General features: G+C 39.8%; 1 protein-coding gene across 5 annotated transcripts in view; it reads right to left on the bottom strand.

The window, feature by feature from the left end:
• st3gal3a (ST3 beta-galactoside alpha-2,3-sialyltransferase 3a) overlaps positions 1–16,168 on the bottom strand; it is a 50,592-nt gene that overhangs the window by 16,735 nt on the left and 17,689 nt on the right. For 4 of the 5 annotated variants that reach the window (XM_051377844.1, XM_051377840.1, XM_051377841.1 and 1 more), the window contains 4 exons: positions 6,015–6,109; positions 5,102–5,165; positions 1,687–1,782; positions 1,090–1,276 (listed from right to left, as the gene is read on the bottom strand). In XM_051377844.1, coding sequence (XP_051233804.1) covers positions 1,090–1,276; positions 1,687–1,782; positions 5,102–5,165; positions 6,015–6,109 — 442 coding nt within the window. The remainder of the gene's footprint in view (positions 1–1,089; positions 1,277–1,686; positions 1,783–5,101; positions 5,166–6,014; positions 6,110–16,168) is intronic. The other variant, XM_051377843.1, reaches the window with a different exon arrangement.

Raw genomic sequence — 16,168 nt, 5'->3', positions numbered from 1 at the left:
GTATCTCTGGTTCATCTTTCTGTCCATAATGTGCTACAGCGCTACCTACAGCAGAGTTCAGTGCTGTTAACAGCTCTACAGATAGTCTGTGCTTCTTTTGATGGTGTTATAGCCTTAGAGAATGCAGCCATGTCCTTGAGTTAAAGATACCACTTGTAACAGTACCTGCACTGTGCAATGCAGAGGTTTAAGAATAGAGTACAAACACATGCACACACAAATTAACACATCAACAAAGCAGACATTAGCTGGGACAGGAAACAGTTAATAGAGAATCCTGTGGACACGTACCTTCATGCTTCAAGTTTCATAAAAGTGCATGTGTGAAGGAGCTGGTCCAGACAACACAAGACAGCCAGTATCATACATACTGGTTCGGCTGCCGGAAATCGGCTTTGGAAGTCGATCCCTCATACCTCCCACCCAATGAAATCACGCAGACCGTGAAAGACGGCAAGTTATGATTGGCCAGGGACAAACATGTCTGAACCCAGCATTAGGCACGATAAAGTTATCTAGTACAGCCATAGCAACCTGTGTCAGAACAGTGTGCATCTTTACAAATGACAGATGTAAGAGACTTCACACAGAAGTTCACACAGTTGTCTTCTCCTGACCTCCCTCTGCTGGTCTTGCCAACTGGAGAACTCAACACTGAATATAATACCTTAATACATTGCTGTGATGATATTAAGTTACAATCCTGCTAGTTCACCCCACAGAAAACTGCCTGTACCCTGCTGCTGTTTCCTTTGGTTTGTGGTGCCAGAGGCCTTTGCATGCCACAAAGCCTTGTTATGTAAACAAGGGAATGCATGCGCAGCCACCTTTTTTGGATCATATACATATAGGAACATTGATGATTCACTTAACATTTTTAAAACTACCAACACTCTATATATATATAGTATACAAAATACTGCAACTGTAGTTAGGGTCATGAAATAAGAGTGAAATCAAACAAGATGATGGAAACGTTCTCACTGTCCACCTAGTGCCACTGAGTGAATGAGTGAGTGACCCCATTACCATCTGTCCACAACTGCATTCACTGGTGCCGCAGCAAAATGAACAGTTCAGCAGCCTTACCAGCCTCTGGTTGAAGACCATGTGTCGGAGCCACTTGAAGTCCTGAGCTTTGAATGCAGAGAGGACAAACAGGGAGTGAGTCTCGTAGTGTTCTGGCTTCTGGATGGCCCCCTCTGGGTAGGTGATCCTCATGGTGGTTTTGGATCCGACATCTTTCTCAAAGCCTTTCACCGGGGCCTCGTTTAACCTGCAGCACACAGCTGCACAATCAGTCAATCACAAAACGCACAGTCCAAAATGATCAAAACAGCCTACAAGCTATTATTATAATCTGCAACTGTACAACCTTCTTGGCCAGTCACGGAGAGTACGGCCATTTTTAATTATACAGTCCATGCTGAAAACACCTTGTTAATAAGAGAGAGGTCAGAGAAGAATGGTCAGACTGGTTCAAGCTGACAGGAAGACGACAGTACCTAATAATAACTTTTATTAAATTGTCAGTGTACTAATGTACTTGTGGTTGACCAATATGGCATTTTTTAATGATAGATGCTGATATTTAGAGAAGAGGGATGCTGATATGCAATTTATAGACCCTTAATTCAAGGAACAGAAAAAGTGGCAGTAAAGTGTGTGTGCTACTTAATATCGTACCTGACCACCACATCAAACTCATCAATCTTCTGTCCCAGAGACTTGTTGGCCAGGATTCCTCCATTCCCTACTATGATGCACGTCTTACAGCTCATACTGTAACACAGAACACATGCACCATTGTGATGGTACTGCAGTACTTCATTTTGGTCATTTACCCCAAATGTTCTCATATAAAAACACTAGACATCAAAATGGAGAAATGAATCTCTAGATACACTTAATATTCTTTTGTTCAGAGGTAAATTGTGTGAGTTGGTGGACAGGACAGTACAACTTGCCATTGTTTAGAGCAAATCAGTTTATATCCAAGTAATCGATTTATATTCAGTTACATCCCTAATGCCTACAATTCTATCCCTCCCTCACTAAACACACTCGGTTGATGAGCATGACCTGCTCAAGACAGATTTACAGTGGGGCCATTTCAAAGTTTATATGATTTGTTTTGGTTCAATTCTTTTATGATAATAGTTAGAATAGTTTTCTTTAAAACAATCCATTCAAATCACATTTGTTGTTCACAACAGATTTGACTATCTCACTCATTCAAGCAAATTGCACGTATTTTGGCACACGTACAACTGTCTACAATTTGCACAAAAATCACTTGTACATGGCTTGCTGATCAAAGGTTGAGTTGCCATCACATGAAAAATAATCCATTCAGTTATCATAATCAGACGTAAATGTCTATGGAATGTTTGTGATGTAAATTGGCAAACTATCTGCTAGGTTACAGTAATGAATGAGGAATCACAACTAGTGTACTGAGGAGATACAAACTGCAGTTTCTTTACTTAACTATCGCAGTTTTTTTCATTGTTTTTGTTGAGAAGATCTTGTTAACACATTGCTACACAAACAAATTTACTGCATGCATACAAATATGCCTATTCTTTTTCTTAGGCCACCAACAGGGAACCAGCAACAACCAAAAAACAGCAGGTTTTCCCTTGGGAACCAAAGTGGGCGTGTCATATTCTACATGTCGTTGTGCATTGTTCAGCACCCTCTGTTGATGATACATCTGATTATTATAGTTCTACTCAAAACTGGTGGACAGGTTCAAGAAACCTGAACATCAGTATAATACAGTATTGACTTTTACCTACTGTTGAAATCTGAATCTACAAAGCTTAGTGATACAAATTGGCATTCAGCTAAACAAAAGAGGAAAACACAGGTGGACTTAACAGTAACAATGGCTCCGTTCCATAAAGTGTCCCAGTGGTAGTGAGCCAGCATGGACAACAGCAAGACCTCTCCTAAGTGGAATGCTGCAATTATTAATACACCTGGGCACAATTGAGCCAAAGGGAATGAGAAAAGCAGTAAATGATTATTACACTGTCCACTGGAAACATGTAAAAATCTGTGTGGAATGTCTTCAGGGTGTAGTTTTTGCCAGGAAATGAACTTAACACCTGTTGGACTTCCATATACTGGTCTATTTAACACACAATCACTTGATTACACAGTTGATCTCAATTTAATGTGTTATGCAAGAGGCTGTGTCACTGATCCTTTTGGAGTGTCATATCAAAGTAGTTATTCTGTTGATCAGTGTCAGTTAAAGCTGCAATAGATATTAACTTTTATAAAAATAACTTTTTGTCATATTTGCTGAAACTTTCACTATATCCTGACAGTAGTACAGGAGACAGATAATGTGTGAAAAAATCAGCCTCCTCTGGCTCCTCCTAGTGCTCCTAATGGTATTTGGAAGAATATGTCGGAACATATGTACTACTGTCAGGATATAGTGAAAGTTTCAGCAAATATGACAAAAAGTTATTTTTAAAAAAGTTACCCACAGCAGCTTTAACACAGCTCTAAAATAAAAACTTTGAGTTCTGAGGACTATTAATGTCACTGTTCTTCTATTCTCAAGTAAAGTACTTTCTGAGGCATGAACAAAGTGGGACAGTTAACACAAGTCAATGTGTCTCACTTTGGTTAATATTATGATTAGAATGTTGTATTGTAGACTCAGTACAACATGTGTCTTGTGTTTAGTCTGCACTGCTTAATTCTGGGTGGAAAAATAAACACATTCCTAATTGTCTTAGCTGGCTGATGAAACAGGGTCAGTACACAGTTTCTGTGGAACTGATGAGCTCCATATAAAGACAAAAACTTCAACCCAAAGTTGAATCAAACAACACAGTTACTTCAAAATCTGATCCAGTCATTAATGTTGGGGTTTCAGAGAACATGGACAGACATTTTATTTAGAATATATACCATAACATGTGGCTTTTCTGTCTTCACAGAATATGTGGATACTGAACCGTTAGCCACAAAAAGAGATAATGACTTGTAATCATCATGTAAGAAAGCCGTGGGAGATTTTAGGTGCAAACCCTTAGAAAGAGATAGAGACAACAAAAAGCATTCACAATTTCCATTTTCCTGACCAGGGTCAACACATGGCTTCAGGGGAGATTAAGAGAAGCTACTGTTTAAGAGAGATTTCCAAATTAGGCACTTTAGGCTCCATAGGGTCAAATGAAGAACTGGATTTAAAGCTATTTGTGTGTGTTAGTTTGGGTTATCCATAAATGTAAGATATGAAGGAGATCTAAGTATACTGTAAAAAAAAAAAAAAGTATAGATTTTTGTATTTTGTGCTGGAAAATCTAGATTCAACCTTTATACCAATTGATGAGTTCAGATGAAATATTGTACTGTATAAAGAGTTTTGTCTGTATTGCTGTATGTTTTCCATTTATTGAGATTTTCATTATTTTCCTAAAGAACCAGTATTTAGGATTTAGTGGCATCTAGCGGTGCAGCTTCTTAAAAAAATAGAGGGTCTGCATATACAGAGCAGAGAGACACTTCTGGTGGAATCACCAGCATTGTCTAGAATGGGCATGATCAGCTCTAGTGGCTGCCGCAACTTGACGCAGCTTCGCTATTCATGACTGATAAACTGTTTACGCTCCGACAGTCTCCTCATGTTTCTATAAGACATCCATGAACAGATATGTCATATTTCCATCCTTATTTCTCATTTGTTTTTTTATACTTAAAGCTTTGATTGACACTCTTTTAATTACGTCATCTTGTTGCGCTCTCTTGTCCTTGTTTTCTGATTGGAGCATTGCCGCCACCTACTGCCTATCTTATGAATCAACTCCCTAATAAGCGCACAATGGTAATAGATGCAAACAAGCATTCATTTGCATTTTGCTTCTTCTGCAGAAAATTCGGTTAAAATCTGTGATGCATTTGGATGGAAACACGGCTTGTGTGTGCATTCTTAAAAGTTATAAACAGACAACATCAACACTTCATAAATTCTCTGAATAGTAGCTTTACAGATTATTAAAGAAAATGGAAGTAGGGGATGTTTTGATGATGGCATTGTATGGATCAGATCATGACAGAACAACCTGCACTAACTTACTTGTCGAGTTCTTCCCCAAGGCCATAGCTCTTAGTAGCTGACAGAAGGATATCTATGATATTCTCTGTAAGAGAGAGAAAGAGGCAGAAAGAGAGAACAACAAGTGAGATGAAGATGAAAGTGAAACAATTCTTTTCTCCATATTCCACCCAGCTATGGATCCCTCATCTCCAGCCGAACTAGACTAGCTATGATAAATGAGGCAGGCCGGGAGCCAACGGCTGGGTGGGCTGACACTTCTTCCTGTTACAATGTTATACAACCACTAAAGACGGGTGGCCAAGCAAGATAGGGGCCTACTGACACTCCACTAGCTCCTCCGAGGGAGTGTTATGTGTGAGACACTGTACAGTAACAGCCAACTGATGGAACAGCATTTTTAAACAACACATTTTCTGCCTGATGGAAGCCAACTGAGGGAGAGGTTATGTCATGACAACCTTGTTGTTGTCAGGTTTGACTATAAGGCTCAGTGACAAGTCAGCACTAGGCTTGTGAAATTGCTACAATCACATCATGAATCCATTACACCATCTCTGAGATTTAATTGTTCCTAATAAAAGAAACAGCAGAGAGTCAGATCGTCTAACAGCGTCTGAAACCTCACAATTTGTGTAACTCTCTGAATTCTGACAATTACACTGACTTCAAGCAGGTGTTAGGAGTCGTGCACGTAGGGTTTGACCCCCCAAAGAGTGCTCAGTTTATTTGTATGATTCATTGTGTCAAGACTACAAAGACACACAAAAGACTTATTTGAGTGACCCTGCCTTCAGAGGTGACCAAATTCAAAAAAAGGTCTAAAGCATACTGAGGCTTTGACATTGCTGGGGTATTTTTGCAGCTAGAGGTTAGAAAAATTGTAGCTAGTGAGAAATGCATTCCATTTAGTTTATCTGGACAATAATCATACCTTGTGATTTTACTCCAAACGGAGGCAAATAGTCACTGATCTTGGAGAATCGTTTGTAATTTGGATCAAGGAACATTGGTGCCACTTTGGTGAACCTGTTGATGCAAAAGACAACATGTTACAGCAAGTGAGAACCAAGAAGGGTATTCATCGATGCAATACCTGTCCAAGACCCGTACGGCCCCGATGTGTGTAGATGTACTGATTAATTCTTAAGAGGATTTAGAGCATCAGGTTTCCAGCTAATCCAGCCTGTCTGAATTTACCTTCACCAAAACAAACTAAGACAAGTGTGAGGGAGAACAGAGCTGCAGATTTCACACAGTGAGGCTGGGAGCAGATATCCAGTCACAATTGAAGGGTGGTAATGGGAAGCAGACAAGCATGGCCCATTCACTTTCCCATCAAGACTAAGTCTAAGGACTGAACCAGCACCCTTCTACTGACAAGCGTTGAGTCCCTGATGTATGTGGTGGGACAGTATCTGGACAGTGCGTGTGAATGGACATTTATTACTAATGTTTAAACAGTTGGATTTAGCAGCAAGGACTCTGCTCTCTGAGGGAGTTTAAAGAAACTAAGCAAAGCAGCAACAAGGATTCTGCTGGAGCAAATCTTAGGCAAATCAACAACAGCAAACGCTTAGCACATAAGGAGGATGTCTGGGTGGTGGAAGAAGCTGCGGCAGCAAACCCTGATTTGCACGTAGCATGGCAAAAGAAAATGTAATCAAATTTGTAATATGGCAGAGTATAGCCTGCCAAATATTGGATTTTGAGGCGTTGTGAGGAGTTAATCATTAATATATGGGCCAATAATAATCTTTTTTTAACATAGACACATTTTTTTTTTACTGTACTGCAATAATGATATCAGATGATATATCCAGGGTTCTCGGAAGCTCGTTACATTTATCTCACATAATGTTTGCACACAGAGCTGTTCAGCTGCCAGGCAATTACTAAATAATTAGAGCTGGCTAATAATATATGTGGCTAACTTTAACCATAAGTGTATTTGTGTTTGTATTTGTGGCTGTTTTGGAAGATTACTTGTTAAATGTGGTCCATATCAGATTCCAGTTTGAATCAGACCTGTATCTGATTTAGGACCACATATAAGACTGGCTTTATTTTTTACAATATTTATTATAGTAGTTATTATTATAGTAACTACTTGATGGTATATTATACTCCATCTGTCTCTGGGTGCAGATTTGAGGTGATGTGTGTTCATGACGTGACTCTGAACCATGCAGACATTTCCTGAGGTAAAGCTTTCCACTTGCTGGGCTGTTATTATCATGCTGTGATTGGCCCTCATATTATCAGAAAACCTCATCTCTGATCAATATTCACAGGAAATATTCTGCTCAAAATTCAACTAAACCACTTGTTTGACAAAACCTTCCTGTAGTTATTGTGTTTACTGTTTTGGTTCCTTGTGCAGTTTATCAGTTGTACTCTACTACTTATAATGAAGGTGTGCTCATGTAAGACTAAAATAACACAGTTAAGTGTATTCTGTTAGTTTGTTGCTTCAGAGCATTAAACATGTTACGCTCTATTTAATCCTCACATCTGTCTCCACTTTGGTGGATTAGGCCTTGATGAAGGCAGCTGAGCTTCTTGTTTAAGCACAACTGGAAATGTATGTATGTGCGTGTATTGACGTCAGGATCCCTGGGTAAGAGATAAAACAAAACAAACATGAATTCATAACCAAATAAAAAAATCACCATGATGCCATTGCCAGAAGAGGAAATACAGACTCAGAGTGGACACTGCAACAAAGGATTACAGAAGCTAAATTTACTTTCCTGAAATACTGGATTGCAATGTATGCCCTTTCAGGACACAGAGTACACTGCTGAAGTGTTTCTGAAAGGACCAACCACATTCACAATATCTTAAAACACGACAAATAGTCTGCCTTTGAGAAAAAATATACATTTACTCCTTGTCAAAACCTGTTAATAGCTTCTACTAGTTGTACAAATAATAATATATAAACTGTGTCCGATTTTGAAAAATGAAAGCTACAAACACGTACATAAACTTAAACAGGAATTTGCTATGGGAAAAGTGAAACAGTCTGAGAGAAACGTGTTTCTTTAACCGAGTCAACCCCTGCAGCTTTGGCAGCTCCTTTCTTTTCATGTGTAATATCACATAATGAAGCCAATGAGATTCGGCAAAACAAAACAGCTGCTAATCAGTGAATGCTGGAAGGTCTACAAATAACTGAAAGACATTTTTTCCTGAAAACACTTAAACGCAGTTAAGAAATCAGCTGCTAATGATGCGTCACGCCTTTCTGTCTCCATATTGTGTCAGTGTCTGATGGTGTGGTTTGATGTATTTATCCTGCTGAATACAAATTAAATAAAAGACACCTACACTACATTCTGGCCCTGTGATTTGAATGAGTGACAAAAGAAGAGTGGAAACATTTTAGTTACCATAGGTGGTTGTCCATCTAAACTATGAGCTTAGACCCCATTGCACACAATCCTATGCTGGGTGCTAACATTTGGTACCTTTATGGTACTAACCAATGTACATCAGTACTAAGGTGTCAAAAAATTAATAATTTGGTACCACATATCAATAATTTAATTCAATTCAATTCAAATTCAATTCAATTTTATTTGTATAGCGTCAATTCATAACAGAAGTTATGTCAGGACACTTTTCAAATAGAGCAGGTCTAGACCGAACTCCTTATAACATTTACAGAGACCCAACAGTACCACCATGAGCAAGCACTTGGCGACAAGGGCAAGGAAAAACTGCCTGTTAAGCGGCAGAAACCTAGGACAGACCCTTCGGCTCTAGGTGGGTGGTCGTTGACCAGTTGGGGTGAGAGTGAGAGTGAGAGTGAGAGTGAGAGAGAGAGAGAGAGAGAGAGAGAGAGTGAGAGAGAGAGAGAGAGAGAGAGAGAGAGAGAGAGAGAGAGAGAGAGACAGATGCACAGCAACAACAGTAGCAACAACTAGACTAATAGTAGTGACTGCTTCTGACAATGGACTTGTCTCTGTACTTGTATTATTAGATCTTAGTGCTGCATTTGACACCATTGACCATGATATTCTTTTACAGAGACTTGAGCATCAAATTGGCATTAAAGGAACTGCCCTAACCTGGTTTAAGTCATACTTATCAGATCGTACTCAGTTTGTACATGTTAACGATGAATCCTCCATAAATACTAAGATGATGCACAGCAAAACAAAAGTTTAGCAACAACTAGACTAATAGTAGTGACTGATGATGCATGAACATTTTGATGGTTTTTTTAAAAGACATATAGGACTGCCTTCTTTCATTACGTAATATTAGAAAAATTAGACACATACTATCACAGACAGACGCAGAAAAACTAATATGCATTACAGCACTGCAATCAATGGGGAAGCTGCAGCACGAGTACTGACAGGAACTGAAAAGAGATCACACCCTGTACTAGCTACTCGCATTGGCTCCCTATAAAATGTAGAATTGAATTTAAAATACTCCTCACCTATAAAGCTCTTCATGGTCAGCAACAACAGTAACCGTAGCAATGATAATACTAATAATAAGTAATAATAATAAGTAATAACAATATCAGTGATATTAGCAATGGCTAGTCAAGCAGGGTTCCCTGGTTCTTTTTTTTTTTCTTTTTTTCTTTTTTTTTTTCTTTTTATTTAATTTTATTAATTCACTTTTTTCCCTGGATTTTTTTTTTTTTTTTTTAGCATGGCCTGGTAGGAGGCTCCACCAGGGTCCATGCTTGACTGCCATTGCCAATACTGTTGTTGCTGTGCACCTGTCTGTCTTTCTGTCTTTCTTTCCCTCCCCCCCCCCCCCCCCCTCTCTTTCTCCCCCCTCCCTAATTAAAAAAAAAAAACCCCCCAGAGCCTGGAGGATCTGTAGGTTTTTTAACAGGCAGTTTTTCTTTCCCTTTTTCCCCAAGGGTTTTTTCATGGTGGTACTGTTGGGTCCTGTATTAATGTTAAAGTTCGGTCTAGACCTGCTCTATTTGAAAGTGTCCTGAGATAACTTCTTTATGAATTCGCTATACAAATAAATTGAATTGAATTGAATTGAATGATGATGATGAACATGAGAATGGACGACGACGACGACAACAACAACAGCAACAACAAAGGGGGAAAACAAAAAACAACAAAAAAAAAAAAAAAAAAAAAAAAAAAAAAAAAAAAAAAAAAAAAAAAAAAAAAAAAAAAAAAAAAAAAAAAAAAAAAAAAAAGAGAAAAAAAAAAAAAAAAAAAAAAAAAATTGAGAACCTCAGACGAGAAAGCACAAGAACTCCGGGGAAGAAGTGAAGTTAGTAACATGCATTAATGGGACATGAATGAGTGCAGAAAGAGAGAGGAAGAGAGGAGCTCAGTGCACCATGGGAAATCCCCCGATAGTCTAGGCCTATAGCAGCATATTTAAGGGATGGTTCAGGACTCACCTGAGCCAGCCCTAACTATAAGCTTCTTAAGTCTACTCTTAAATGTGGAGAGATGTGATCTCTTTTCCTAGTTCCTGTCAGTACTCGTGGTGCAGCGTTCTGAATTAATTGGAGCATCTTAATGGACTTATTGGGGCAGCCTGATAATAAGGAGTTGCAGTAATCCAGTCTAAAAGTAACAAATGCACGGCTCAGTTTTTCGGCATCCGTCTGTGTCTAATTTTGTAATATTACGTAAATAGGCAGGAGGTCTGCTTTATGTGGGAATTAAATGACATGTCCTGATCAAAGATAACTTCAAGATTCCTGACAGTGGTGCTAGAGGCCAAGGTAATACCATCTAGAGTAACTATATCTTTAGACAGTGACTCTCTAAGGTTTTTGGGGCCAAGTACAAGAATTTCTTTTTTTTCTGAGTTTAACATCAGAAAATTGCAGCTCATCCAGGATTTTATGTCCTCAAGACATGTTTGTAATTTAGATAATTGATTAATTTCATCGGGCTAGGTATAACTGCTATATCATCTGCATAGCAATTAAAGTTAATGGAGTGATTCCTAATAATGTTGCCTAAAGGGAGCATATATAAAGTAAATAGTATTGGTCTAAGTACAGAACCTTGTGGAACTCCATGACTAACTGTAGTATTTATGGAAGATGCATCGTTATAATGTTATAAAGGAGTTCGGTCTAGACCTGCTCCATTTGAAAAGTGTCCTGAGATAACTTCTGTAATGAATTGGTGCTATACAAGTAAAATTGAATTGAATTGAGTTAACGTGTACAAACTGAGAATGAAGTATGACTTAAACCAGCTTAGTGTGGATCCTTTAATGCCAATTTGATGCTCAAGTCTCTGTAAAAGAATATCATGGTCAATGGTGTCAAATGCAGCACTAAAATCTAATAATACAACTACAGAGACAAGTCCATTGTCAGAAGCAATCAAAAGGTCATTATTAACTGTAAGCATAGCTGTCTCTGTGCTGTGATGAACTCTAAATCCTGACTGAAAATCCTCAAATAAGCAATTGTTATGTAGAAAGTCACCCAACTGTTTGGCGACTACTTTCTCCAGAATCTTAGAGAGGAAGGGGAGGTTACAAACCAGTCTATAGTTGGCTAAAACCCCTGGGTCAAGAGTGGGCTTTTTAAGAAGGGGTTTAATTACAGCTACTTTAAAGGACTGTGGTACATATCCTGATAATAAAGAAAGATTAATCATATCCAGTAAAGAAGTGCCAATTAAGGGTACGACTTCTTCTAATTACATTGGTAGAATAGTTGTCCCCTCTGAAAGCTCTTTTTGGGGACTGGTTCTAAATGAGCTAAAACAAAGATTTTTGAGTCGGTTCTTCTATTGTTACTGAAACCATAGCGTCACCTTTGAAATGTGAAAAATAGGAATTTGGTGTAATTTTCGGTATGTGGAGTGCTGCCTCTCTCTTTTGTGGTCAGGTCTGGACTGTCTATTGCTTAATCTGACTGTGACAGATGGTTTGTTACACAGAAACATCTTGGAAGTTGTCGTTGGAAACTGTTAAATTGGAATTGCTGGGTGCCAGGTTAGCTCAATGGGTAGAGCTGGAGACCCATGTACTGAGGTTGAGACCTTGCTGCAGCGGCCCAGGGTTCGAATCCGACCTGCACCCCTGTGCTGCGTGTCATCCCCTCTCTCTCTGCCCCCCCGTCTATCTTCATCTGTCACTATCATAAAGGCAATAAAAAGCCCCATAAATAAAACAAAAAAATAGAAAAATTGAAACTGCTAAAAATACCTGGCAGGTGATTGAACTATTAAGATTTAACTTTATTTATCCCCTAGTGGAGAAATTATTTTTTGTAAATTTGTGGACATGCAAACATGGAAAGAGCTGGCTTGGACTTGAACCAGGGACCCTCTGGTTCCCAAGCGAAGTGCTTACACTCTGAACTACTGCCGTCGGACGTTGTCGGACAGTCGGGTGAGGTTGGTGACTCGAGTTGGTTCGGTGTGTCCCATGCCGTCGTCAGTCGGCGTTGACGTTCATTTTGGCCATCGGCCTCAATGACCAATCTGATTGGTGGAGTGCTAGCCCTTGACTAGCGAATCATGAGAAAACCGGAAGTGACGATGGTAAACATACTACGCCAACGCCAGTATCTTGTTATTATTATCGTACTTTTTTGACCGACTCGGGGAGACGGGAGCCGACTGATCAGTCCGACTGCTTTTCTGCCGACGGTTGGCTGTCAGGTTGGTGTGTCCTGGCCTTTACTGACACCAGTTTGGAGAAGAGAGAAAACATCTTTTTCATGGAGTAAAGCCTTCAGTTCTGTTCTTGCAGTGAGGAAATACTCTCCAGTTCTGATAGAACTAATGCTAGCAGCATCTATGTTAACCTCTTTAGCAGCCACCCTTGTTGTTTAATGAACAATGTCTTCTTGCTGCGTCACACCTAGCTGCCAGGACTTCCTCAAAGAACGCCTATTGGTCCGGTACTGTACTGGCGTTCGTTACACTGAAGCCTGGAAATATGGATTCCCCTGTGATCTCGTAATCTTGTGAGTCCAGCTGATTCACAAGGCTAGCTATCAGGAGCACTTGGAGAAATCCCAGTGGCCTGGCTAGCTGACCTGGCCCAAGTATCAGGCTAGTGTTAAAAATGCTAAATGAAATGGGTCATTCTCTAACAGTCTAACAACTGTAGGCTGTCAGCCCCCAAGCCTGCTTGTGGTATGATCTCTGCTTGCCATCAACAGTCAGTCAGTGCATGCAGTGCACGTGGCTAAAGCAGTGTCGAGGAAAAACAGACAGGGCAGGAGAAAGAGAGAATGTAGAAAAGCCCTGGAGGAAAGTGCAGCTAAACTCTAATAACAGCCTATACCTAAGTTGTTTTTTGTTGTTATTTATGCAGCCTTTTGTGCCAGGAAACAAAATAAATCTACAAAGACAATCACCTCTGCCTTGTTGCAGCTCAGTCTCTTTCCTTTCTCATACAAGATGTGAAACTCAGAGCTGAACAGCCGCTTAATGTCCGTGCTGCTGCACGGTGTTTACGTGCACTTTGTGCCGGGGCTGGAAAATGAAACTGTTTATTTCTCCAATATCAGAGTTGGGAAACATTAAGCCAGAACAAAATTGATTGACATTGGTGAATGCCACTTATTTACCCATAGGCCGATGTCGGTCAATAAGGCTGATACAATGCATTCTTACATAGAGTTGATTCAGTGTGAAAAACGAGTAAATTAACATAAACGCTTAGTTAGGTGATCAACAAAATCATTAGGATTCATCCTCAGGGGCTCCAGAATGTGCAAAAATCCATCTTGACCAAAGTGGTGATGCAACTGACTGACAGACTGACCTTACGAAAAGGTAGAAATCTAAATAAAATAAAAATGTAGTAAATAAAGTGATTAAATGTGTAAAAACATGGTGGTTATCAAATTAAGCAAATGAATAGATGTAAAATGTTTTTTGAAATTACTTTGACTGCAATAAGAGACAAAAAGATCAGGTGGACGGTTCTCTAACCTGCATCCCCTGCTGTCACCTGCAACAGAGGAACCAGCTGAGCAAAGACAGCAGAATAAATGGGTCATGGGCTTTTTACCACTCATTCCTCCAGAGAGAAATCCTCCTGTTATTTTAACAGGTTACAATCTGGACTCTGTGAGCACACTTCATTAACGCTGCAGTCTGAAGGGCCTGGCGGGTTTGAGGGTTGCGTGTCTCTCGTGCTTAGAAAGTAAGTGGGTAAGTGAATTGGCCTGAGGTCTTCTCACGCACTGGGACAACAGTAGAGCAGAAGAGGACAGAAATAGATCTGCACAACACATGGACCCATTTAGACCACTGCATCTTCTGACATCATTTTATACATAGTGCTAAAAACATAAGCAGGTGAAGGGCTTTCCAGTGTTGGGACTTCTTCAGTCTTTAATAATGCAGAGGCAGAAATGGGATCATTCCTCTATCATACCACTCTGGCCTCAGAGAGCTGTCTATAAAATAGGACTGGTTGACTGAGAATACTTGATTTAGGCCAGTTTTTAGGCATACAGTAGGTGAATTAGGTGCTTCTCCAGAGCACCAAAAGCACAGGGGTGGACTTTACCATTAAGCAAGGTAGCGTAATGGCAATTTTTAAGAACCCATACAACCCTTTGACCTGGTCATTGTAAAACCATACGCAAGTGTTAAAAAGGCTATTATATGCATAACCTTTAACCCTGTTTCTAACACTAACACTCTATGTCCAAGTAAACAGCGGGATGTTGAGACTTCACTAAGAAGCCAAGGACATGATCATCTCACCACACTATCTGTTTGTTTACTGTCCCACAATTCAGGAATGTATAACTGTGTGCTCCAACAGGGATAAAACCATACTGCTTCTGCCAATCGAGGCTCTTTCGGACTTTCACATACGAGAGTGTGTGACGGTTGCGTTGAGACCATTCATGGATGACTTGAATAAAACCTTAAAGAAAGACAAGATCATACTTTGTATGCTTTATTAAACAAATTGCCATCACAGTAGGCAAAGAGCCTCTAACAGCTATAGATTTACCACGATGTTTAGATATAAAAAATATATAACCAGAAGAGTGCACTGAGTAGACTACGGATCTCTGCCAGGCAATAGATGGTGATGCACCCACTGCAATGCCACCACAACTTTCAGAAGTAACCAATGGATTATGTAAATATGTGTTTTTGTATAGTATAGTCAGTTTTCTTTAAAATGCATAAAATATTATAAAGGTATGGTAACCGAGCATCCTTGGTTGGCTAAACTGTAACTTAAATATGCAATTTCTGCCGCTAAGGGTCTCCAAACAATAGAAAAACACAAAGTCTGTTGTTGTTGTTGTTGTTGTTGTTGTTGATGATGATGATGATGACGACCATTGCTGTCATTGCACTCTCCTGGTTAGGATTCCTTCAGTGTTCATGGTTCAGGAGGTTTCTACTGGGAGCCCAATGATCCACAGAGGTCTCCTCCTCTCCAAAACAAACTGACTCACTGATTAAAATCGCTAAAAACACAGAATAAAGCAGTTCCACCTTAACAATCACTGTTTCTCCCACGCTGTTGGACAGACAAAGGACGTCCCGGAGGGGCTGCGAGCCGAGCTAATGCTAACGTTAGCTCAGCTTGTTTCTCTGATAACTTAAGATCCAGACGTCTGATGACTAAAATCCTTCATCCGGTTCAAATCTAGAGTTAAAAAGTACCAAGATCTAAACAGTGGATGGTAACAATGTGGCTTCAAACTGGATAAAAACTCGTACACATCTTGCAATAATTTATTGTGTCATTGTGAGGGGAAATTAGAGTGGAAACAACTAATGTAGCATCTCCCATAGGTAGACTAGCATGCTACTGTAGGCACAGCTCAATGTTGAGACAAGCTTGTACAGGTTATGTCTGCCTTCAAGATGGCAACATTAAGTTAGTTAGTTAGGCGATAATGGTTAACACTGTCCCACTGCAGCTGTGGTCCAGAGGCAGAGCGGGTCATCCCCTAATCGGAAAGGTTGTTGGTTCGATCCCCGGCTCCTCCTGCCTCTCCACATGTCGAAGTATCTTTGAGCAAGATACTGAACTCCTAATTGCTCCCGATCCTGTGCATCGGTGTGTGTATGATAGACCTAGAAACTAATGAGTTAGTTTCTGTTTGATGGACTTTGCCAT

The sequence above is a fragment of the Dicentrarchus labrax genome, unplaced genomic scaffold (genome assembly GCF_905237075.1).
Source record: "Dicentrarchus labrax unplaced genomic scaffold, dlabrax2021, whole genome shotgun sequence".
NCBI classification, from domain to species: domain Eukaryota; kingdom Metazoa; phylum Chordata; class Actinopteri; family Moronidae; genus Dicentrarchus; species Dicentrarchus labrax.
Note: the sequence above shows the minus strand (reverse complement) of the source record. Positions and strands in the feature narration are given on the sequence as shown.